A 24,567-nucleotide genomic window follows, 5' to 3' on the forward strand; every position below is an offset into this window, starting at 1 on the left:
GGCCCGCCATGTGGCGCGGCTGACCGCCGCCGTGCGCCCACCTGTCTCCCTCTGCGTCTTCACGCTGATGTACTGGCGCAGCTTCTTCACCGCCCGGTCCCGAATGCCCTTCTCGCTGGACGCCAGCCGCTGGGCAAACTGGATCTCGGCCGGCTGCATGGCGGGGGCCATCGCGCCCGCTGGAGCATCCCCGGCCGCGCAACCCGCGGTGCAGCTGCCGCCAGCCGAGCGCCGCGGAGCAGCCAGCCGCCGTCCGCCAGGGCCTCGACTGCACAGAAGGCGGCGACGGCGCGCGGGTTGATGGCGTCACAAAGGCGCCGCGGCTCGCAGCGCGCTCTGGGAGTGAGCGCGGCCGTGGCCCTGGCAGCGGGCGGAGCGGCCCATCTCTTGTGCGAGTGGCGCCGGCGCTGCCTTTCGGTTGCCAAAATTCAGGCTGTACACGGCGAGGTTAGCCAGGGTTAGGACTTGGCCAGGAAGAGACGGACGGCTGTTTGTAAACGGTCTAGGATTTTTTGTTTTTGAGACAGGGTCTCCCTCTGTCGCCCAGGCTGGAGTGCAGGGGTGCGATCTTGGCGGTGATCTTGGCTCACTGCAGCCTCGACCACCCAGACTCAAGCGATCCTCCCATGTCGACCACCCAAGTAGCTGAGACTACAGGCGCGCGCTATCACGCCCCACTACTATTTATTTTTGTAGAGATGGGGTCTCGCTATGTTGTCCAGGCTGGTCTCAAACTCCTGGGCTTAAGCAATCCTCCCGCCTCGGCCTCCCTGAGCGCTGGGATTAAGGGATTGAACCACCGCGCCTGGCCACAGTCTAGGATCTTTAATCCCATTTAGCACACCCCGTTGAGCCAGCAGCTCACCTGCGATCTCCGTGGCACGGAGTTTTTAACTGTGGAGCCCCCGGGCCCCCGGGTGGAGTTGAGACTGGAAGGAAAGGCCGGCACTGGGGCCTGTTGAGCGGGTGAAGGGCTCACCTTCCGCCAGCGCCTGCAGAGGCTCGGGCAGGTCGGCGCGCCCCTTACTCTGGAGCCCTAGTGCCAGTGCTGGGGCACCCGCGCCGGCGTCCCGAAGCCTGGAGAGCACGCGCGCTTCCAGGGGAGTTGGGCAGGGCGGGCTGCTTGCTGACTCCAGAGAGGGAAGAAATCTTAGCTTTGGGTTCATCTAAAACCCAAGAACATCCTATATTTTGCGGACTCAGCGGGCGTGCCGGGGCAAGCTAATGGACTAGGTCACTCCACACGTAGCGGGGGTTATCTCAGTTGCTCCGCTCAGTTATGTGGGCGACCTCCCGAGGTGCCTGTTGACACAAAAATTCAACCCTTAACATAAAAGCGCCTGAATCCGAGCGAGGGAAGGCGAACCGCGGAGGCGAGGTTTCCAGCAAAGACTGCCAGTTTGAAACAGTCCCCCTTAGTGTAGCATTCCTCGCCAAACAGGAAAGGACTCATCCGATTTATTTTACTTGACACTTACATCAGGGGCTGACTTTCCTTCTGCTTTGCAGATAACCCCGGCTAAATTTAAAACCCCGGCTAAGCCAGAAGAGCCAAAGTGGGACCTCGCCAAGACCACTCCTTGCGCTCTCGGCCGAGAATACTGCGCAAATTCTGCGAGGTTTGAGCCTCGCGCCTCTCCGTTCCCGACCCCCGGCGTGGACACGTTCCCGCGCTTTCTGGCGTCAGGGGTCAGAGGGCACGCCGCCGCGCAGGAGAACGGAGCCGAGGCCGCGGCTGCTATGGGCGAAGCGGGCGGTGCTGAGAAGGCCTGCAGGGTCAGTGAGGAAGCCCTGCCCACCGCCAGCGTGTTTGAGCCGTCGCCATTCGCTCCCCTCAGGGCCGCTCCCAGTGCGCTCGGAGACGGCCTGCTGTCGTGTGCTTGGGGGAGGCCTGGAGACTTCCTCCCCGGACAGCGTGAGCTGGGCCGGAGCGGGGCGAAGACGTGGGTGGGAGGCGACTTTCGCCTCAAACCCACGCGGGGACCCGGTCTGTGAGGCTGCGCGCGGTGGGGGCACTCAATGGCGCCAAAGTGGGCATGGGAGCGTGGGATGGATGGTCACCTCTCTCTGCCCTGTGGAAGCCCAGTTCCCTTCCGAAGGCCCTGGCCCCGTGCTCCGGGACTTAGCGAGACAGCGTCAGTCTCAGAATCTGCCCTCCATCGATTTTTTATTTATTTTATTTTATTTTTTTTTGAGACGGAGTCTCGCTCTGTCGCCCAGGCTGGAGTGCAGTGGCCGGATCTCAGCTCACTGCACGCTCCGCCTCCCGGGTTCAAGCCATTCTCCTGCCTCAGCCTCCTGAGTAGCTGTGACTACAGGCGCCCGCTACCTCGCCCGGCTAGTTTTTTGTATTTTTTAGTAGAGACGGGGTTTCACCGTGTAGGCCAGGACGGTCTCGATCTCCTGACCTCGTGATCCGCCCGTCTCGGCCTCCCAAAGTGCTGGGATTACACTGCGCCCGGCCGCTCCATCGATTTTATAACTAACTGATTGCATGGGATGGAGAAGGCGCTTGGACTCTGGGGCCAGACCCGTGTTCACATCCTGCTTCCACTCCTTATTATTTGTGCTGCATTGAGAGTCACCAAGCTCCCGTGACTTAATTTCCATCTGGACGATCTTGGAGGCTTGGGGTGAATAGATGAGATCACGGGCAGAAGGCTTAGCAAACCCAGTGGGAAACCAGTCTAGATGACTTCCTTTTTCTCCTGATTAGTTTGGTGCTGCAATGATAAAAAGTTGCAGGCGTTTTCTTTGACTTTTAGGAATAGAGCTCTTGTATGACTTTCGTTTTTCGTGTTCTTGCTCTGTTGCCCAGACTGGAGGGCAGTGGCATGATCATAGCTCACTGCAGCCTCCAACTCCTGGACTCAAACCTTCTTCCCGCATCAGCCTGCTGAGTAGCTGGGATTACAGGTGCATGCCACCACGCCTGGCTAATTTTTGTATTTTTAGTAGAGATGGAGTTTCACCATGTTGGCCAGGCTGGTCTTGAACTCCTGATCTCAGGTGATCCACCCGCCTCGGCCTCCCAAAGTACTGGGATTACAGGCGTGAGCCATCGCGCCCGGCCTCCTGGGCACGTTTTCATATTTTTGTAGTGACAGGGTCTCTCTATGTTGCTCAGACTGGTGTTGAACTCCTGGCCTCCCAAATTCCTGGGATTTCAAGTGTAAGCCACCATGCCTGGCCTGTTTTCTCTTATTATTTCTAACGTGTGGCTCCCTTTTTGAAGGCTGAAGCTTCAGCTTTCAAAATGTTTACATATACATAAAATAGATCTATAGCAGAACATACAGTAGGTAGAGACATGATTTGAAATAACAATGAACATAAGAGGTGTGAAAGAAAAGCAGGTTGACTTGGGCTGTTTTTTTTTTTTTGTCATGTGAAGAGAAATAAAAGATCTGCTTGTTCTTTTAGCACATAGGTACTAAAGAGGAATTTGTTAAAGTCAGAAAGAAGGACCTGGAACGGCTGACAACTGAAGTGATGCAAATACGGGACTTCTTACCCAGAATACTAAATGGGGAGGTGCTGGAGAGCTTCCAGAAATTAAAGATTGTAGAAAAAAGTGAGTCTTCATTTTCAACAGTCATTGGTGGTAACAGTAATTTGTTCTAGCAGATTTACCTTAGGTAAATAATTGTAAACCAATTTTAAGGTACTCTTGCAGTCCTTGCGATGATACTTGGGAGAGTCTGATGACCTAAGAAAGGGAGGTTTCCTCAATGTAGTGACTTGGACATATGTAAGTTGGTATAAGTTGGTTGCCAGTTTCCTGAGCATCTATTATCAGCTTCTATTTCTCTCTCACTTTCTTCATTGGCAGAAGAATTTTATACTTTTGATAACTGAAAAGCTCTATTCTGAAAATTAAGTACTTACTGTCATAAGTCAAGGTTCTTGCCATCTGGAAACCTTGCATGGAGTTTACTTGTCAGTACAGATAGCTGGAATTGTGTTCATTTATCTTTAGGTAGATGGGTGAGCCAGTTTCTAGAACTGATTGAAATTTAGGCTTTCTGGTGTCCATTCAGACTTTTGAGATTTGAGCTGAGCCATTGTGTTGAATACCAGTTTAGGAGCCTATTGAAGTTCCTGGAGATATTCTGAGATTGTCTCAGCACTTGCCTGATTGAGGCCAAGTCACGATTAAATCAGCCTTTGACGGTTAAGGCCAATTTACTGCATGACATTTGGTTGTTAGCCCTCACTGTGTGCCCTCTAGAAAAGGTGCATCCAGGGGGCCCAGGTAGGTCTAGCACTCATCCAGACAAGAAGATAGGTCACCCCAAGAATATGAGTTTCTGGCATGTGCAAATGTGTCTGGTCAGTGGGCCAGCCATATCCAGTTAGAAGGGACAGTTCTCATGGTTACCGCAGTGCCTCGCCCTGTTTGTATTCTCTCCGAAGTCCTCGGATCCGTTCTTCTCTGCCCTGTGGTGTGCTCTGGGAGGTAGATTCCTGCAGACGGGATTTCCCTGGTTCCCTTGCTGGCTGCCAGTGGGGCTCACCAATGGAAGGTATTGCTGGGTGGAGAGAGAGGTTGGAGTGTTTCTTCCCGCTCCCACCCTGCTTTGCTACTGTTCTGTGGCAGTAGCTGCATCCCTCCAGAACAAATACTCCTGTCTAGAGGCCTCCTCCATAGTCCTAGCTCTTGCTGGACTCCAGGAATGCTGTTTTCTTCCCCTGCTGCTTTGGCTGTAGGGCTGTTGCTGGTCCCTGGGTACCTCAGTGTCTCTTGATGGTTCCGTTATCTCTGCTCTCCCCTCTGTAAGTGGTCCTTTCAGAAAAGTCTCAACATCTGAGTTGATTTCTCTTTCCCACTGGGACCCTGCCAGATGTATGCCATGTCATTGGTTGCCAAAATGTCAGGTCATTGACTTCTTACTTTCCCTAGTTTTGATTTCATGCTCATCCAGCAACTTTCTGAGATTAGTCATTCCTTGTGCATTTGTCTTCAGGAAAGGAAGATAAATAGGCACACACCAGTAGCGGTGCATGTTATAGTCTCACTGTAAATTAATAAACTGGCATTCTAAAAAGTACATCAGGGTCTCATGAGTTAGTTAACATGAATGTCTTTAGTGATCAGTCTCCCTGCCAAAATCAAACTTGAGTGAGGGCCACAAACAAATCTGTGGTCACTTGATCACGGTGGGACTTTGGGAGATCTTATCTCATAGTCCTGGCCTCCCCCAGGCTATAGAGTCACCTTTTCCCCCATAATCTCTCTGGCAATTCCTGCTTATTCCGCTTTGCTGAAATTTATCCTTCTGTTTAGCAGCCTTCAAATAGAGCTTGAGGCTCAGGCCTAGGCCCCCCTTCTTGCCTCACCCCATGGCTTCTCTCTAGGCAGTCTCATGTACACTCATAGCTTCAGTTACCATCCTGATGCCAGTGGCTGCTGGATTTAGTCTCTAGCCCAGAACTCTCCAAGCTCAAGGCCTTGTGCCTGACTCCTACTTGGCATTTCTTCCTGCTTATTTCATGATTATTTCAAATTCTAAATGTTTGCCCTAGCCTAATCAGTCTAAGGTCACCAGGAACAGACCCACAGTCTGACAGAGTGAGGTTTATGACTCTGCAATGAGGAAAACCATACCAGAACACCAAGAAACTGGGGGGGCATCTCAACGAAGAAGAAGATAGAGTTGTTATAGGACTTAGAGAGAGAGTGGTATTAGGTGAAGCATAAATGAAGCAAAATAGAACTGTGTCTAAAGGGATCATTATCAAGTCTGACTGTGAAGTGGACCCAGGTCCTGTTTCCTTGAAAACTACAAAGTTCAAATAGACGTGGAACATTGTTCTAGAAATCCCTTACTTGAAGCTCTGCAGTAGCTGGAAATAGGGTTCTTTTCTGTGTCACAGTGACTTAGATCCTGCAGGCAAGAGTGGGATCTTCTTTCTTGTGTAATTTCAAACAACCAAATTTCTGCGAGTCTGGTATTTTACAGAATCAGGCTTCTCGGTGAATAAGAAGTAGGCAGTCATTCAAAGAAGAGGCCGTTACGACACTTTACGGTTGCGTTGTCTTTGAGAGAGATTTTCTGTTAACTTGGCACCCGACTTTATCTGTGTGTGTTATTCCAGCCGGACAGAAGTCAGGACAGACTTTTGCTTTCTCGGTGCAGGCTAATGTTTACTTCCTGTTGTCATGTCTGCCTCATGCTATCCATCCTCTGCCCCTGTCTTACACTGGCCTGTCTCAGTCTCCTCAGAGCACCCCACCCAGACTAGAGACCCAGGAGTCTTCCTTGTTACCTGTCTCTCTTCCTCACCACTCCCCATGAAACCTGTCCACCGGTAAGTCTTGTGAGTGTTACTTCATGGATGCATCCTGAATCATCAGCCTGCGTCTGTCTCCACTGCTGTGTTCTGTCTTCCACTGGCAGTCTCCTCACTGCCACTCTCCAGTCACTCGGATACACCGTAGCCTGAGTAGTTTGTGACAGTTCAATCTGATGATGCTATTCACCTGCGTAAGTCTTCAGAAGCTTCTCTTTGTTTTTCGGATAAAGAACAATAACCTAAAAAACCCACCCAAACTCACTATCATCCAAAAACCTAAACAAAACCATGCTACAGCTTAAAAACCTTTATGTTACTGGGCACAGCCTTGGCCCAGAGTCGCTGCCTAATCTGACTACCTTGATGTGATCCATCTTCCTTTGAAATGTTGTCATGGTACCCTATGCTTCTCCTTCAGACACATGGTTTTATTTCCATTTTACTTTATAAGTTGTTGGGAGTGCAGGGCCCCTGATTTTGTCTATCATTATCTCCCTGGCTGATTATAGGGAGCACCCTACTGCATCTGCATGCCCTTCTTTCTTTCTCTCTTTTCCTTCCTTCCTTCTCCCTTCTCCCTTCCCTTCCCTCTCCCTCCCCTCTCCCTCCCTTCCCTCTCCCTCCTTTCCCTCTCCCTCCCTTCCCTCTCCCTTCCCTCCCTCTCCCTTCCCCCTCCCTCTCCCTTCCCCCTCCCTCTCCTTTCCCCCTCCCTCTCCCTTCCCTTTCCCTCTCCCGAGTAGCTGGGACTACAGGTGTGCACCATCATGCCCGGCTCATTTTTGTATTTAACATTTTTTTTCAAAAAAAAAAAAAGCAAACTCCCAAAAAACAAAAACAAACAAAAGGCCAGGTGCTGTCAGCACACCTGTAATCTCAGCTACTCTACTCAGGAGGCTGAGGCAAGAGAGTCGCTTGAGCCCGGGAGGCAGAAGTGACAGTGAGTCGAGATCGTGCCACTGTACTCTAGCCTGGGCAACAGAGGGAAGCTCCATCTCTAAAAAAAATTTTTTTTAAATTAAATAAATGATGAGCAAATGAGGCAAACAAAATGTTAATGGTAGGTAAGTCTGGGTAAAGAGATATATGGGCATTTTTTTTTCTGTATTAGTTTTTGTGAATTTGAAATTACTTCCAAATAAAAAGTTTAAATAACATTGTAAAATAGGGTATTAATTAAATGTTTATGAGACTGTAATTGTTCCCCGGGTACTGTTAGATTCTTAGCAGTAGGATTTGAAAACCACTGCACTATGTTATTTCTAAAGTGTTTGTAGGATATTTTGAGATTAATTTACAGAGTTTGATATGAGGTACCCCCATTTCAGTTCTGGGAAGAATTATTTGTAGTCTGTAGAAATAAGAACTTGAGAAATGTCCATGAAGAGTGGAACCAAAGAGTGAGCACCAAAAAAGGATTATTACTTTGACTCAGAGTTTATTGTGGCCCAAATGAAAGAACATCAAGAGTTTGTCACATCCATATCTTGGCAGGGAACAAAAGGAGTAAACAGTAAAGTGAAGAGATTAAAGTGTGATCAGGGTTCAGGGAACCAGTGCCTGGAGAAAGAAGCATCCAGGAACTGACGAGTGGAGCGCCATCGCCTCCCCTAGGTTGAAGGAGCAGGAGAAGGGAGAGAGGTACCAGACTTGGTGAGAGGCGTTGCTCTGGACAAGATGCTTGACAGCACCTGTGGCCTCACTCAGAAGGATGAAGCCCAGCAGGGAGGATGGAGTGGGGAGACAGGTCCCACCCTTAGTCATCTCCTCCTGTCCTCCAGTTTCCTGCAGGGCTGCTACTGCATCCAACAAGAAGCCATAGGACGAGGGAGCCCTGTTGCTATGGGACTTCACATCCGCCTCTTGGGGCACAGATCAGGGTGGAGATTATCTAGAACACAGGAAAGTAGAGAAAAAAACACTTGGGGAGCTTATGGACAGAGGAGGTGGAAAGGTGGTCAAGATGGAGGGGGAAGAGGCGTGTAGTGCTTGAATATCACCCCTGACCACCCTACTATTCATGTCATGTATGTGTGTCAGTGAATGGAAAGCAAAGTTCCCTGACTCTGGTTTGGGAAATCAACAGAATTAATTTGAGTTCAAGATTGATCTTAGTTTTTTTTTTTTTTTTTTTTTTTTTTTTTTTTTTAATGAGATGAAGTCTTGCTCTGTCGCCCAGGCTGAAGTGCAATGGCATGATCTTGGCTCACTGCAACATCCGCCTCCCAGGTTCAAGCAGTCCTCACAACTTAGCCTCCCGAGTAGCTGGGACTATAGGCATGTACCACCATGCTGGGCTAATTTTTGTATTTCTAGTAGAGATGGGGTTTCACCATGTTGTCTAGGCTGCTCTTGAACTCCCAACCTCACATACCAGGTGATAAAGAAATAGTAAGATAAATTGATGCCGTTTGTGCAGTTTTCTTTGATTAGTGTTTTAGAAACCCTTCTTTTCATTTCTAGCTTTCTGTACCCTCCCTGTGAATAAGTTGAGTATTAAGAGATACAGCCATTCTCATGTTATTAGACCTGTATTAAGAAATGATTATCAGCTGCTTGCAGCAGCTCACGCCTGTAATCTCAGCACTTTGGGAGGCCAAGATGGGCAGATCACTTGAGGTCAGGAGTTCAAGACTAGCCTGGCCAACATGGTGAAACCCATCTCTACTAAAAATACAAAAATTAGCCAGGCGTGGTGGCGGGTGCCTGTAGCCCTAGCGACTCAGGAGGCTGAGTTGGGAGGATCGCTTGAACCTGGGAGATGTTGGTTGCAGTGAGCTGAGATCGTGCCATCTCCCCACTGCACTCTAGCCTGGGCAACAGAGCAACTCCGTCTCAAAAAAAAAAATAAAATAAATAAAATAAATGTTGTTTCAGAAGATACATAGATGTTTTAATGGTCTATGATTTAGGTTGTTTGTAATATTCACTGTTCATATTATTTCTGTCTCTTGGGTTTAAAAAAATTACAAAAGTAATATATTCTTATTGTGTAAGAATGAGACATACAGATAACCAAAGTAGCTGTGTGTTTTTATTGGTTCAAAGATTAGCAGAAGGAATGTATAAAGAAGTGAAATAAATTTATGTGACAAATATTTTTGTATTGCCTACTATGTTCCATATAGACATTTGGAGGGTAGGCATAGAAGAAAACGTATGCAAATCCCTGCCTTCAGGGTGCTTTTAGGTAGCAGGCACACAGCGGGCCAAGTTGAAAATGCAAGGTCAGAGTTGTGTTCCAAGGCGGCAGCAATGTTCCCATCTGGCCACAAGGCGGCGGCCTCACACAGCAGAAGGGCACTTGCCACCTCCCCAGGATCCTAGCGTGGATGGGTGTGGCCTCCCTGACTGACCGGAATTCTGAGATTGCCTACCGTAGAGTCCTAGAGTCGGATGTTTTAACCCTGTCCTTTTGGTGTGTTAACTTACACTAGGGTTGCGTACAGCTGTCTAGAACAAGTGGTTATGAAATTACCATAATGCAAGAGAGCCCTTTTGGGTGGTCACAGTTAATTCCCACAGGTTTTTATACATAATAAGGCTTGTAGAGATTTCCTATCTCCTTTATCATGTTTGAGTAATATATAGTTTAATAGTAGAAGCCAAATTTAACAGTTAAATGCAAAGAAAAATTTTAAATCACAGAAATTTCGTCTTAGTTTTTCAGTTTGTTCTTTTTTGTCTATGACTGTAGGTGGTATTTCATATATGATGATTGTAGTGTGTATGTGTATAAATAATGTATTTCCATTTGACATTGTTACAAATAATACAAGTATGTAGTTTTTAAAGCATAGTGCTTGCTAGTTGATTTTTTTGGCCAGGATTAGGATAAAATCAAGAATTCCAGTAAAAGTCATTGTGGCATAATATTTCTTAAAAGAGCAGAAGATGAAACTGTGATTTGAGGGAGAGGATATAGTCCAATGGCACTTTGCTCTATTTCTGAGAAACACTTTTTTTTTTTTTGAGAGATGGGGTTCTTACCCTGGCTGGTCTCGAACTCCTGGCCTCAAGCGATCCTCCCACCTCGGCTTTCCAAAGCCCTGGAATTACACAGGCGTAAGCCACCGAGCCTGGCCCCTGAGAAACACATTTTATAAGAAGCTTTGCCAGCCAATTGTATACTGTTTAGCTGGTCTGAATATTTACTTTTAGGTTCTAATCTTTCTTCTGGGACAGGGTCTCTAGAAAATTTAGAGACTAGCTTTATTTCTTCCTTCCTTTATTAAAGTTTCCTTTAGGGCTTTGGGGATACACATGTGTTCTAAGCAGTCCCCATAAGTTTCTTATTCGGGCTTCCTCTTGTCCTCTCGGATCCCTAGATTCGAAAGCCCTACCCCTTCTCGTTTGTTTGCACATAATTGAGGAAGTGTTTGTGAGCTTTTTCTCCTCTAGGGTGGAGTAATGTTCCGTTTTCCAGGCGCCTGGCTCTTTGAGGCTTTCTCACTCATCCCAAGTGAGAGTATAAGAATGAGACAGATAAGCAGAGTTGCCTTGTGTTTTTCTCGGTTCAAGGATTAGGAGAGGGAATGTGTAAAGAAGTGAAATTCCTTCATGTGACAAATAATAGGTAGCTGCCTTCCATTACTCTTCATTTTTTTTGCTCTTTCACATTCCTGTGGATGGATTCCCTTGTTTGCTGTTGCTGGTCATGTGTTGCATGTTCATTTTATTTAATTGGTGATGAGAGACCAGGTTATTGCCCAGAAGTAGTTCTTAAAATGTGGGTCCCAGACAGGCAGCATGAGTCTTACCTGGGAACTTGTTAGAAATGTAAATTCTCAGGCTCACCTCAGGGGTTCCAAATTGGAAACTGTGGGTGGGACCCAGCCGACACTGTATTATCAGGTCCTCCAGGGATTCTGATGTACACTGAAGTTTGAGAATCACTGTCCTAAAGCATTGCTACTTTAATCAGAGAAGTTAGACCATTAGCTCTTAGCACCCTCAAATCTTGGTATATGTTGGCATAAAAACTGATGATTTCCTAGCTCTTGAGATCAAACACTTAAAACTTTGTATTATGTATTTGATTTTTTTGAATGTCAGTATTTCTGCAACATAATATTTTAAATTTAAAGTTGATAATGCTTTTGCTTGGTTTATTGACATGGATTTTTTTGAGATTTTTGTTGGTTGTTGTTGACTCATCAACTAAATGAATGTGGTGGAGAGGAAGTACTATGTAGTTCCCACTCTTTCACTGTAGCATTTTCTCTTTTTTATCACTGTTATTTCCCTCCTCCAGTGCCGACTACTGCAGTTGTTCCCATTGAGTCAGTCTGCCAGTGGGTGACACTAGCTTTGTGAATCAGCCTGTGCTGGCGCCGTGCACTCCCTGAGCTGCCTTCTGCTTTTCATGGAGTAGCGACAAGTCTGTGCCATGAGACAGTCGGGCTTCTCAGCTCTGCTTTCAATCCTTTAAATAACACATTTTCTTGAAGCCTTGAGTACTGTCTGGCAGTAAAGCGAAGCCTTAAAAACACAGAACAGAAAACCAAAGTCCTTTGTGCTATGGGCTAAAAACTGAGATGAATTTAGAGAACAAGACTTTTAGAATATTGATTATTCAAGAACAGGTTAGAAGTCAAGAAATGCAGATGTTCTTACCTAAGTAATTAGTGCATGTTTTAATAAGTCAAGACTGGGCAAAATAGGTGCTTAGGGAGAGATTAGTGACTTGAAATATCTTAAGAAGTTTTATGTCTCTTTCTCCTAGACCTGGAAAGGAAAGAGCAAGAACTAGAGCAGCTGAAAATGGATTGTGAGCACTTTAAAGCCCGCCTGGAAACCGTGCAGGCCGACAGCATAAGAGACAAGAAGGTACCATGCTTAGGGACAGGCTCTCACCATGCCAGAAAGTGGGATTGGTTTACAGCCTTTCACTTATGATAAGCAGTGGGTCTGAATTTTTTACTCTTAATCCTCAATAAATTGTATTTGTAAATGTGTGTATTCTGAGTGTGTTGGAATGTAGTTGAACAGATGGATTTTGTAAACATTTAACACATAGGTTATTCACTTGGTATGTTTTAACTTTTATGTTTAAAAATCTGCCCTACAACATAAAGGTTCATAATTATCTGAGTTCATTTTGTGTTGCTGTAACAAAATATCTGAGACTGAGTAACTTATACAGAAAAGAGGTTTATTTATGTCGAGATTTTGGTGGCTGGAAGGTTCAAGATTGGGCATCTTTTTCTGGTGAGGGCCTCAGGCTGCTTCAAATGATGACAGAAGGGGAGCGGGCTGTGTGACGAGATCACATGATGAGAGAAAGCAAGAGAGAGAAACTGAGGAAGCCAGACTCTTTACCAGCCTGCTCTCAGGGAAACTAATCCATTCCTGTGAGAGCAAGAACTCACTCACCCTCTAGAGAGCACATTAATCGATTCATGAGGAATCCACTCACATGACCCATACACCTCCCACTAGGCCCCACCTCTCAAGAGTGCCACATTGGGGATCAAATTTCAACATGGTTTAGATGGGGACAAACCACATCCAAACCATAGCAATAAGAATCTTGAGGGAAAAAAATGTACATAATATCTTATAGTTGGAGATAGGTGTATTAAATCAGAAGTACATGTAATTAATTTGGGGATTATTATATTTTAGCCAGTTATATTTTATATAAATATTAGATAAACTAATATTTCTTAAAAATTGCTTAACTTTTTGTGTGGCATAACTTCCTTTTCCATACAACTAGAAATATTCCGACACTATAAAATTTGGGGCCTGGATATATTTTTGTTTTGAATAATAATGGTACTAACAGGCCAAGTGCAGTGGCTCAAGCCTGTAATCCCAGCACTTTGTGAGGCCAGGGTGGGCAGTTCGCTTGCGGTCAGGAGTTCGAGACCAGCCTGGCCAACATGATCAAACCCGGTCTCTACTAAAAATACAAAAATTAGCCGGGCATAGTAGCAGGTGCCTGTAATCCCAGCTACTTGGGAGGCTGAGGCAGGAGAATTGCCTGAACCCGGGAGGTGGAGGTTGCAGTGAGCCGAAATCGTGCCACTGCACTCCAGCCTGGATGACAAAGCGAGACTCCATCTCAAAAAAAAAAAAAAAAAAAAAGAAGCCATTCGAGTAAATGCATACTGAGAAGGAAGAAACAGCCACGGTAAAGTAGCTTGAAATCACTAGGGTTTTGTTGCCCTGGAACTTTGACCTTAAAATGTGGGAATATTTCACCCAGCTATTCCCTATGTATAGTTAAAAATCTTGTTCAGTAGTCCAATTTAATACAGAGGGAAGCTCCTGCAAGGTGAATACAGAGAAGCTCCTGCAAGGTGCCTACAGAGGGAAGCACCTGCAAGGTGAATACAGAGGGAAGCCCCTGCAAGGTGAATACAGAGAAGCCCCTGCAAGGTGAATACAGAGAAGCCCCTGCAAGGTGAATACGGAGAAGCCCCTGCAAGGTAAATACAGAGGGAAGCCCCTGCAAGGTGCATACAGAGGGAAGCCCCTGCAAGGTGAATACAGAGAAGCCCCTGCAAGGTGCCTACAGAGGGAAGCACCTGCAAGGTGAATACAGAGAAGCCCCTGCAAGGTGAACACAGAGGGAAGCCCCTGCAAGGTGAATACAGAGAAGCCCCTGCAAGGTGAATACAGAGAAGCCCCTGCAAGGTGAATACAGAGGGAAGCCCCTGCAAGGTGAACACAGAGGGAAGCCCCTGCAAGGTGAATACAGAGAAGCCCTTGCAAGGTGAATACAGAGGGAGGCCCCTGCAAGGTGAATACAGAGGGAAGCCCCCTGCAAGGTGGATACAAGAGGGAAGCTCCTGCAAGGTGAACACAGAGGGAAGCCCCTGCAAGGTGAATACAGAGGGAGGCCCCTGCAAGGTGAATACAGAGGGAAGCCCCCTGCAAGGTGGATACAAGAGGGAAGCTCCTGCAAGGTGAATACAGAGAAGCTCCTGCAAGGTGAACACAGAGGGAAGCCCCTGCAAGGTGAACACAGAGGGAAGCCCCTGCAAGGTGAACACAGAGGGAAGCCCCTGCAAGGTGAACACAGAGAGAAGCCCCTGCAAGGTGAATACAGAGGGAAGCCCTTGCAAGGTGGACACAGAGGGAAGCTCCTGCAAGGTGAATACAGAGGGAGGCTCCTGCAAGGTTGCTGTAACAAGGCCATTTCTCTTCTAGCAGCTGCCTTATCTGTAGCCTTTGCTGTAGTCTCTGTCCAGGCCTGTACAGATCATAAGGAAGGACTCTAGAAACTTATTTTATTTTTTTTATTTTTTTTGAGTCAGGATCTTGCTCTATTGCCAGGCTGGAGTGTAGTGGTGCAATAATAGTTGCGGTAGCCTCGACCTCCTGGGCTTAAGCGATCCTCCTCCTTGACCTCCAGAGTGGCTGGGACTACAGAGATGTGCCATGACACCCAGCTAAATAAATTTAATTAATTAATAAATTTTTATTTTTTACAAGAACAATTCTATTGAAGTACAATTTTTAAAACAATTTTAAAAATTTTTTATAGAGATGGGGTCTCACTATGTTGCCCAGGTTGGTCTTGAACTCCTGGGCTCAAGTGATCCTCCTGCTTTGGGCCTCCCAAAGTGCTGGGATTACAGGCATGGGCCACTGCACCTGGCTCTGGAAACTTATAGAATTGAGGACCCAGGAAAGAATCCAGGGACTAGATCCTAAGTTAAATTATTGCTAGAAAGTACTTTTTTTTTTTTTTGAGACAGAGTCTTGCTCTGTCGTCCAGGCTGGAGAGCAGTGGCGCAATCTCAGCTCACCACAACCTCCACCACCTGGATAGCTGGGATTACAGGCGCATGCCACTACTCCTGGCTGATTTTTGTATCTTTTTAGTAGAGATGAGGTTTCGCCATGTTGGCCAGGCTGGTCTTGAACTCCTGACCTCAGGTGATCTGTCCACCCTGGCCTCCCAAAGTGCTGGGATTACAGGCGTGAGCCACTGTGCCTGGCTGCTAGTAAGTACTTCTGTATGAGTGAAAAATCACTAGGAAAAGGCATAAAGTATTGAGTTCAATATGTGAGAAAAGGTCAGAAACAAAGTATGGAACCAAAATCATAAAGTGTGATGTATGAGCAAGCAGCTTCCGAACCCCTAGAGAAAGGCTACTCAAACAAGGAAGACTTTGTTCCTGGCCATGGTGGAGATGTTTCCTCCACAGAGATTTTGTAGGGTCAGTGGAGGAGGTGCACTGGGTCTTGATACCTGCTTATGATGTGAGGAGGCTAGGCCAGGAAAGAGTCCTGGCAGTAGCAATGTTTGGACTCTCGAGGGAAAAGATCCCAGCTTCCTGGTGAAGGCAAAACAGTTGCAGAATATTGGCCAGGCGTGGTGGCTCATGCCTGTAATCCCAGCACTTTGGGAGGCCGAGGTAGGCGAATCACAAGGTCAGGAGATCGAGACCATCTTGGCTAACACAGTGAAACCCCGTCTCTACAAAAAAAAAAAAAAAAAAAAATATATATATATATATATATATATATATATATACACACACATACACACACACAAAATTAGCTGGGCGTGGTGGTGGGCACCTGTAGTCCCAGCTACTTGGGAGGCTGAGGCAGGAGAATGGCGTGAACCCGGAAGGCAGAGCTTACAGTGAGCCAAGAAACTTTTAAAAGAAAAATTGTGGTTAAGCTAAAATAAGAAATGAACTACAGAAAGATATTGAAGAAATCTTGGGAGTTTTGTGCTTGATAAACTTGTTATGTATGAGTATTCCATTAAACTGGAAAATATACCAGGGTTTGATTATTGTTTCTTTAAAACAGGATTATTGAGGTATATTTTGTACAACAACATTTTTTCCATTGTAATTGTATATATTGTAATTGTATAGTTTGATAGTTTTTAGTAAATTTATATGACTTTTTTTTTTTGGTTAAAATTTTTGGTCCAATCCCACTGGAAACAAAATAAATTTTTGTATATACTTACAGATTCACTAGAAGTTGCAAAAAGTCCAGGGAAGTTACCTATACCCTTCACCCAGTTTCCCCTAGTGGTGACATCTTGCGTAACTGTAGTAGAAGATAAAAACTAGGAAATTGGAATTGGTACAATTAACAGAGCTTTCAAGTTTCACTAGTTTTCACCTGCACTTCTTTGTATTTCATCATTCCTGTATGTACTCATTTGTGTGTGTACATATGTACATAATTCTGTGCAATTTTATGACATTTGTAGATTCATGTAGCTACGACCACACTCACAGAACTGTTCCATCACCATAAGGCTCCTTGGTGCTACCCCTTTATGGCCACATCCACCCCATTCCCTCTGCGTAGCCCCTGGCAATCACTAATACATTTTCCATCTCTCTAATTTTCTTATCTCAAGAATGTCATAACGTGGAATAACCTTTTGAGACTGACTTTTCCTTGAGACAGGGTCTCACTGTGTCACTCAGGCAGTGACATGCAGTGGCAAGATCATGGCTCGCTGCATCCTCAACCTCTTGGGCCTAAGCAATCCTCCCGTGTCAGCCTCCCAAGTAGCTAGGTCCACAGGCACATGCCACCATGCCCAGCTAATTTTTTTTTTTTTTTTTTTTTGAGACAGAGTCTCGCTCTGTCACCCAGGCTGGAGTGCAGTGGCCGGATCTCAGCTCACTGCAAGCTCCGCCTCCCGGGTTCACGCCATTCTCCGGCCTCAGCCTCCCAAGTAGCTGGGACTACAGGCGCCCGCCACCTCGCCCAGCTAGTTTTTTTTTTGTATTTCTTAATAGAGACGGGGTTTCACCGTGTTAGCCAGGATGGTCTCGATCTCCTGACCTCGTGATCCGCCCGTCTCGGCCTCCCAAAGTGCTGGGATTACAGGCTTGAGCCACCGCGCCCGGCCTGCCCAGCTAATTTTTAATTTTTTTGTGGAGACAGGTTCGCTATGTTGCTCAGGCTTGTCTTGAACCCCTGGGCTCAATTGATCCTTTGGCCTTGTCCTCCCAAAGTGCTGAGATTACAGGCATGAGCCAAGGGTGTCTGGCAGAGACTGACTTTCACTCAGATACATCCAAGTTGCATGTATTGTTAGTTTCTTTCTTTTTATTGCCTCATATTCCATGGTATGTATATGTTGCGATTTGTTTGCAATATGTTGCAATTCCTCCACTGAAAGAAGTTTGAATAGTTTCTACGTTTTTTTTTTTCTACTACTGATAAAGACACTAGTAACATCCATGTATAGGTTTTTGCGTGAATGTGTGTCTTTATTTTTGTGTGATAAATGCCTGAGAGTACAGTTACTGGGTTGTATGGTAAGTGGGCATTTAGTTTTGAAAGAAATTGCCAAATTGTTCTCCCGAGTGGCTGTACCATTTTATATTCTCACCAAAAATATATAAGTGATTCACTTTCTTCATGTCCTAACCAGCATTTGGTGTTATCTCTATTTTGAATCTTAGTCATTTTGATAGGTGTGTTTTGGTTTTAATTTGCATTTCCCTAATAGCTAATTATGTTGAACATCATTTCATGCATTTATTTTCTGTCTGTGTATTCTTTTTTATGAAATGTTTTTTTCATGTCTTTTATCCGTGTTCTAATTGGATTTTTTCCCTTTTCGCTTTTGCGTTTGAGCTCTTGATATATTCTAGACACAAGTCCTTTGCTGAATACATGTTTTGCAAGTCTTTTCTCCCAGTCTGTAGCTGCTCTTTTCATCTTCACAGCTTCTTTCAAAAAACAAATGTTTTAAATTTTGATGAAGTCCAATTTACTGATTTCTCCTTTTTATAGACTATTTTCTTGTTGTTATATCTAAGAATTTTTCACATAGCTCTAGGTCCCCACAATTTTCTCCTGTTCTTTTTTCTTAATAGTTTTATAGTTTTACATTTTGCATTTAAGTCTATGATTTATTTTGAGTTAATTTTTGTAGAAAGTATGAGGGTTAAGTCCAGGTTAATATTTTCTTCTTTGGCTTATCATTGTCCAGTTGCTTCAGCACTAATGCTCAAAAAGACTCTCCTTCGTTGAATTGCTTTGGCACCTTTGTCAAAATTCAGTCATACCGACCTGGGTCTGTTGTGGGTTCTCTACTCAGGTGCTTTGATCTGTTCCTCCACCAATGATACATTGTTTTGATTACTGTAGCGACATAGTAAGCCTTGACACTGGATAAAATGATTCTTCCCATTTCATTCCTCTGTTTCAGAGTTGCCTTAACTATTCTAGCTCCTTTGCTTTTCCACATACATTTTAGAGTCATCTTGTTTGTGTCTACAAAAGCCTTGCTGGAATTTTAATAGAAATTGTGGTGTATTTGTAGATCAGTTTGTAGAGAATTGATATCTTTACTATATTGAATCTTCCAATTCATAAACATAGCATGTCTCTCCTTTTCTTTAAGTTGTCTTTAATTTCTTTCATCAGCAGTTTATAATTATTTTCAGCATCTAGATTTGTGTTAGATTTTTACCTAGTTATTTTCAGCATAAACATTTGTATTAGATTTTTACCTAAGTATTTAATTTTATTTGGAGTAACTGTAAATGGTATTGTGTTTTTAATTTTGGTTTCCATTTTTTAGTTAGTACATAGAAATGTGATTGCTTTTTGTTTGTTTATCTTGTCCCCCAGGCTGCAGTGCAGTGGTGTGATCTCGGCTCACTACAACCTCCACCTCTCAGGTTCAGGCAATTCTCCTGCCTCAGCCTCTTGAGTAGCTGGAATTACAGGTGCACGCCTCCATGCCCGGGTAATTTTTGCATTTTTAGTGCAGACACGATTTCACCATGTTGGCCAGGCTGGTCTTGAACTCCTGACCTCCAGTGATCTGCCCGCCTTGGCCTCTCAGAGTGCTGGGATTACAGGCGTGAGCCACCGCGCCCAGCCCCTGTGGTCTTTTTGAACTCATTTATGACTTCTAGGAGTTCTTTTATAGATTTCTTGAGATTTTCTACGTGGACAGTCATGTCATCTACAAATAGGGGCTGTTCTAGTTCTTCATTCTGCTTTGTATACCTTTTATTTCTTCCTCTTGCCTTCTTGCATGGCCAGAACTTCCAGCACTATAGCACTGTGCTGAATAACAGTGGTGAGAGTAGATGTCTTTGCCTTATTCCTGATCTCAGGGGAAAGTATTCAGTCTTTTAGCATTAATTATGATTTTAGCTGTAGGTTTTTGCAGATGCATTTATAAAATTGAGAAAGTCGGCCGGGCGCGGTGGCTCAAGCCTGTAATCCCAGCACTTTGGGAGGCCGAGACGGGCGGATCACGAGGTCAGGAGATTGAGACCATCCTGGCTAACATGGTGAAACCCCGTCTCTACAAAAAAATACAAAAAACTAGCCGGGCGAGGTGGCAGGCGTCTGTAGTCCCAGCTACTCGGGAGACTGAGGCAGGAGAATGGCGTAAACCCGGGAGGCGGAGCTTGCAGTGAGCTGAGATCCAGCCACTGCACTCCAGCCTGGGCGACAGAGCGAGATTCCGTCTCAAAAAAAAAAAAAAAAAAAAAATGAGAAAGTTCCCCTCTATTCCTAGTTTGCTGAGTTCCTTTTTTCTTTTTTTTTTCTTTTTCCCCAGAGACAGGGCCTCACTCTGCAGCCCAGGCTGGAGTGCAGTAGTGTGATCATAGCTCACTGCAGCCTTGAACTCCTGAGCTCATAGGATCCAGTTGCCTGAACCTCCTGAGTCTATAGGCATATGCCACCATGGCCAGCTAATTTTTTTTTTTTTTTTTTTTTTTTTTTTTTTGAGTTTTTGTAGAGATAGGGTCTTACTGTGTTGCCAAGGCTGGTCTCTACCTCCTCTCTCTTGTCAAGTGAACCTCCCACCTTGGTTCCTTAAAGCGCTGGGATTACAGTCATGAGCCACTGGTCCTGACTGAGAATTTTTTTTTTTTTTTTTTTTTAATCATGAGTGATTGTTGGATTTTGTCCAATAAACTTTTAGAACATTTCCATCACATATCTGTTGCAGTTAGTCCGTGCTCTCTTGCACAGCCCCAGGCAAACACTGATTCACTTTCTGTCTCTTTAGATTTGCCTTTTCTGAATATTTTGTAGGAACAGAATTATATAATATGTAGTCTTTTGCATCTGGCATACTGTTCTGAAGGTTTATTCGTGTTATAGCATACATCATTTATTCTTTTTTATTGCAGAACAAGATTCCATTGGGTAGATGTATCACATTTTCTTCATCCATTCACCACTTGATGGCCGTTTAGATTGTTTGCAGTTTTCTTTTTTTCCTTTCTTTTTCTTTTTTATTTTATAGATATAGGGTTTCGCCATGTTGGCCAGGCTGGTCTCGAACTCCTGGCCCCAAGTGATCTGCTCGCCTTGGCCTTCCAAAGTGCTGGGATTACAGGTGTGAGCCACCTTGCCTGGCCTGTTCCAGTTTTTGACTGTTATGAATAATGCCACTACAAACATTTGTGTACAAGTTTTTCTGTGGTCATATGTTTTCATTTTTCTTTTCTTTCTTTTTTTTTTTTTTTTTTTTTTGAGACAGGATTTCGCTTGGTCACCCAGGCTGGAGTGCAGTGGTGTGATCTCCACTCACTGCAGCCTCCACCTCCCAGGTTCAAGCAATTCTTCTGCCTCAGCCTCCTGAGTAGCTGGGATTACAGGCGCGCGCCACCATGCCAGCTAATTTTTGTATTTTTAGTAGAGACAGGGTTTCACCATGTTTGTCAGGCTAGTTTTGAGCTCCTGACCTCAAGCAATCCACCTACCTCCACCTCCCAGAATGCTAGGATTACAGGTGTGAGCCACCACATCCGGCCCTGTGATTCATTTTGAATTAACTTTTTTTTGCATATGAATATTCAGTTGTTTTAGCATCAGTTGTTGAAAAGACTTTCCTTTTTCCATTGAATTGCATTGGCACCTTTGTTAAAATCAATTTTTTCAGTGTTTCACTGATCTATACGTCCATCTTTATACCAATGCCACACTGGTTCTATTTTGGTAGTTTTATAATTAGTTTGTTTTTTCCTCTAAATCAGGCACTGTTAGTCTTCTAACATTGTTCTTCTTTTTCAGACAATTTTTTAGATATTCTGAATCTTTTGCATTTCCATAGAAATTTTAGAATCAGATTATCACTTTGTACAGAAGTCGGCTGAGATTTTGATAGAGATTGTGTTGATCGGTTTGGGAAGAATTGACATCCTACCAATTTTTGAACATGGTATATCTATTTAGCCTCTTCTTTACTTTCTCTCAGTAATGCTGTGTAGTTTTCATTGTATAGGTCTTGCACTTTAAAAAATTATTCTTATTTTTGATGTTACTGGGAATGCTATGATTTTGAGTTTTTTTGTTTTTTTGTTTGTTTTTTTTATATTATTGTACTGTGTGTGGAACCCTGCATTGGGGAATATCCTCCTGCACCTACCAAATGTGACTGTAGTGAGGAAAGTCCTGCCTGGTTATTCTCAGTAGTCATTTTGTGGTCGTGCAGAAGAACCACCATACCCTGACTAATTGAGATGCAGACTGCTTAAGTTGTGAGAAAAGCTAGAATTCCAAAAGGAAGTGCTGTGACATAGTTTTCTTGATGTGTCACCATGATTTGTGTTCAGCTACATACACTGGAAGGATGAATCTAGGAGTCCAGATTGTTGTTATAATGAAGACATTAAAAACTCAGAGTTGACAGGTCACATGATGCAGTATTAGCATGTGCCAGAGGTTCAGTGGCCGTTTTTTTCTTAAATACATGTGTGTATATATGTATGAATGTGTATGAATCTCTGTGTGTCAAATGCATTGTCTCCAGGTAACTATGAGCGGGCCACCCTAATCCAAGTTACGAGGTCAACAGTATTGATTTGTGGCCCCAAAGCTCTCTCTTTCCTCCAGGGGGTGAAAAGCCCCCTCTATTTTTGTCTTGTATTCATCTCTGTAAAAGAAAATCTACAACATTTAATATACTTTAACTTTGTGGTTTATGTAACTCATTATATTTGGTATACATGAATTTGACTAGGGTTTTGTATTTTTCAGTTTTTGTCTTATTAAATCAGGAAATGCTATCACCTTTTGAGGGAATTTTAGGTACCTGGTGCTGGTGGTTGGAGAGGACAGAAAGCCCCACATCACTCCAGTAGTGCACTCAAGGTGAATCCTCCAAGTGTGCTTGTGTTGTTCAGGAGGGCCATCAGGATGGCCATTCCCCGTGTTTCCCCTGTGAAGAGAGCCATGGCGGAGACTTACCCAGCTACAGGTCACCTCAGACACTGCTGGTGGGAGAGTAGGAAACTCTTCCTAGCCTCCATCTTCTTGTTAGACTGGCACTGGCTTGCTGCACCAGGGCATGAATAGGACTCCCAGCCTTCACAATTCTTTTTGCCCCTCCTCCCATCTTTCCTACCTGGTCTTAGGTTTTAGGTTTTCTTTCCCTGTTTAGCTTCACAGATTATATTTTATGTTTACTGGCACTTGTGGCAATATTCTCATGAGGACTTAAGGATATGTTTATATAGAATGAGTTTTTCTAAAGTACTTTTTTTTACAAATCCTGATGTCCAAGTGCCTTTTATTTGGCGTCTGCCTCTGGCAGATGGTGTTTTTTCAGTGGAGTGAGCCATTTGGAGGAGGCAGTCTCCTGTCTTAGAAATGTTGCTCTCTGGGTAAACTGCTTTGTGAGGTTGTTTTTGTTCAGAAGCCTCGGTTGGTGCTGGTTCTGAGTATAGTCACTTGGGGCTTGAGATATTTCATGTAGTTACTTAAAGCAGATGAATTCAGCTCTGTGGGTTTATCAACCAGAATATAGTAGTATGTTCTTTCCTCAGATATTTCTCAGATGTTTTTGCCTTTGAAATTTCTTCTGTAGATATAGATTATGGCTCTCTTAGGACTGGCTTTCATTTGCAACTATTTTCTATAATTATACATGCATTTCTTTAATAAATACCTTTGTGAAAGAGGAAATGTAATAAAGATATGTCACGGTTGAATGCTATTATTTATTTTTCGATTTTGTTTTGCTTTCAGGAGAAACTGGCTCTTCGACAGCAGCTGAATGAAGCGAAGCAGCAACTTCTGCAGCAGGCAGAGTATTGTACAGAAATGGGAGCAGCAGCTTGTACCCTCTTGTGGGGCGTCTCCAGCAGCGAGGAAGTCGTCAAGGCCATTTTGGGAGGAGTAAGTATGGTCAGTGGGCTCTCTAGATATTGTTGATTAATGCTTGTATAACTTAGAGCATATAGCTTATTAAGGCATTTAAAGACTAAGTCCCTATCTTTCCATTTTCTTGTGTTCGTTCATCAGCTAGTTATTGAATACCTGTCGTATGTGGTTCATTGTAACCTGATGCAAAGTGAATGAAATAAGCCCCCTTCTCTCCAGGAGACCTTGTGGTATATGTGGACATATTACCACTTCAGTATTAATACTTTATATGTGTTTAATAAGATCAAAAGTGCTTTTATATATATTATCTCATGGTTAATATAGTATTTAATTTATTGAATATATGTCCTCTAACATATATACATGTATGTAGATGTGTGTGTTTGTACACACACACACGTACATATAGATGCAGTTGAACCTTGAGCAACATGGAGGTTAGGGGCGCTGACCTCCTGTGCAGTCGAAAACCACATAGAACTTTTGACTCTACGGTTGGCTGGAAGCCTTACTGATAAATAGTTGATTAACACATTTTTTGTATGTTAGATCATCATAAAGATCTTCACCCTCATCATCTTCAAATTGAGTACATTGAAGAGGAGGAGGAAGAGTTGTTGGGTTGGCCTTGCTGTCTAAGGGGTGGTAGAGGTGGAGGAGGTGGAAGGGGAGGCTGGAGTAGCAGACACACTCAGTGTAACTTTTACTGAAGAAAATTCTTGTGTAAGTGGACCTGTGCAGTTCAAACCCTTGTTTTCAAGGTTCAGCTCTGTGTGTGTGTGTGTGTGAGCGTGTGTGTGAGACTGTGTGTGTGAGCGTGTGTGTGTGACCGTGTGTGTGGGAGCATGTGTGTGTGACTGTGTGTGGGAGCATATGTGTGTGTGAGTGTGTGTGTGTGTGTGAGACCGTGTGTGTGGTAGCGTGTGTGTGAGAGACTGGAAGCCTGTGTGTGTGTGACCATGTATGAGGGTGTGTGCGTGAGCTTGTGTGTATGTGAATGTGTGTGTGTGGGTGTGTTTGTGGGAACGTGTGTGTGAGAGGACGTGTGTGTGTGTGGAGCGTGTATGTGTGTGAGGAGTGTGTGTGTGAGCGTGTGTGTGTGAGTGTGTGTGTGTGTGAGCGTGTGTCTGTGTGGGGGCATGTGTGGGAGCACCTGTGTGTGTGTGGGGAGCGTGTGTGTGT

At 44.5% G+C, this 24,567-nt stretch overlaps 2 protein-coding genes across 3 annotated transcripts in view; one reads left to right on the forward strand and one right to left on the reverse strand.

Annotated features, from left to right (window-relative positions):
* Positions 1 to 296, reverse strand: part of RRP1B (ribosomal RNA processing 1B) — a 39,702-nt gene extending 39,406 nt beyond the window's left edge. The window contains exon 1 of the mRNA XM_050784421.1: positions 42 to 296. Within this exon, the coding sequence (XP_050640378.1) occupies positions 42 to 171 (130 nt within the window). The 5' untranslated portion in view covers positions 172 to 296. The remainder of the gene's footprint in view (positions 1 to 41) is intronic.
* Positions 297 to 339: 43 nt separating this feature from the next.
* The window catches only part of HSF2BP (heat shock transcription factor 2 binding protein), a 117,692-nt gene continuing 93,464 nt past the window's right edge, over positions 340 to 24,567 (forward strand). The window contains exons 1-5 of one of the 2 annotated variants that reach the window (XM_050784466.1): positions 340 to 447; positions 1,510 to 1,776; positions 3,424 to 3,574; positions 12,020 to 12,123; positions 23,248 to 23,406. In XM_050784466.1, coding sequence (XP_050640423.1) covers positions 1,741 to 1,776; positions 3,424 to 3,574; positions 12,020 to 12,123; positions 23,248 to 23,406 — 450 coding nt within the window. In that variant the 5' untranslated portion in view covers positions 340 to 447; positions 1,510 to 1,740. The remainder of the gene's footprint in view (positions 448 to 1,509; positions 1,777 to 3,423; positions 3,575 to 12,019; positions 12,124 to 23,247; positions 23,407 to 24,567) is intronic. The other variant, XM_050784467.1, reaches the window with a different exon arrangement.

Source organism: Macaca thibetana, chromosome 3, assembly GCF_024542745.1.
Source record: "Macaca thibetana thibetana isolate TM-01 chromosome 3, ASM2454274v1, whole genome shotgun sequence".
NCBI lineage: Eukaryota > Metazoa > Chordata > Mammalia > Primates > Cercopithecidae > Macaca > Macaca thibetana.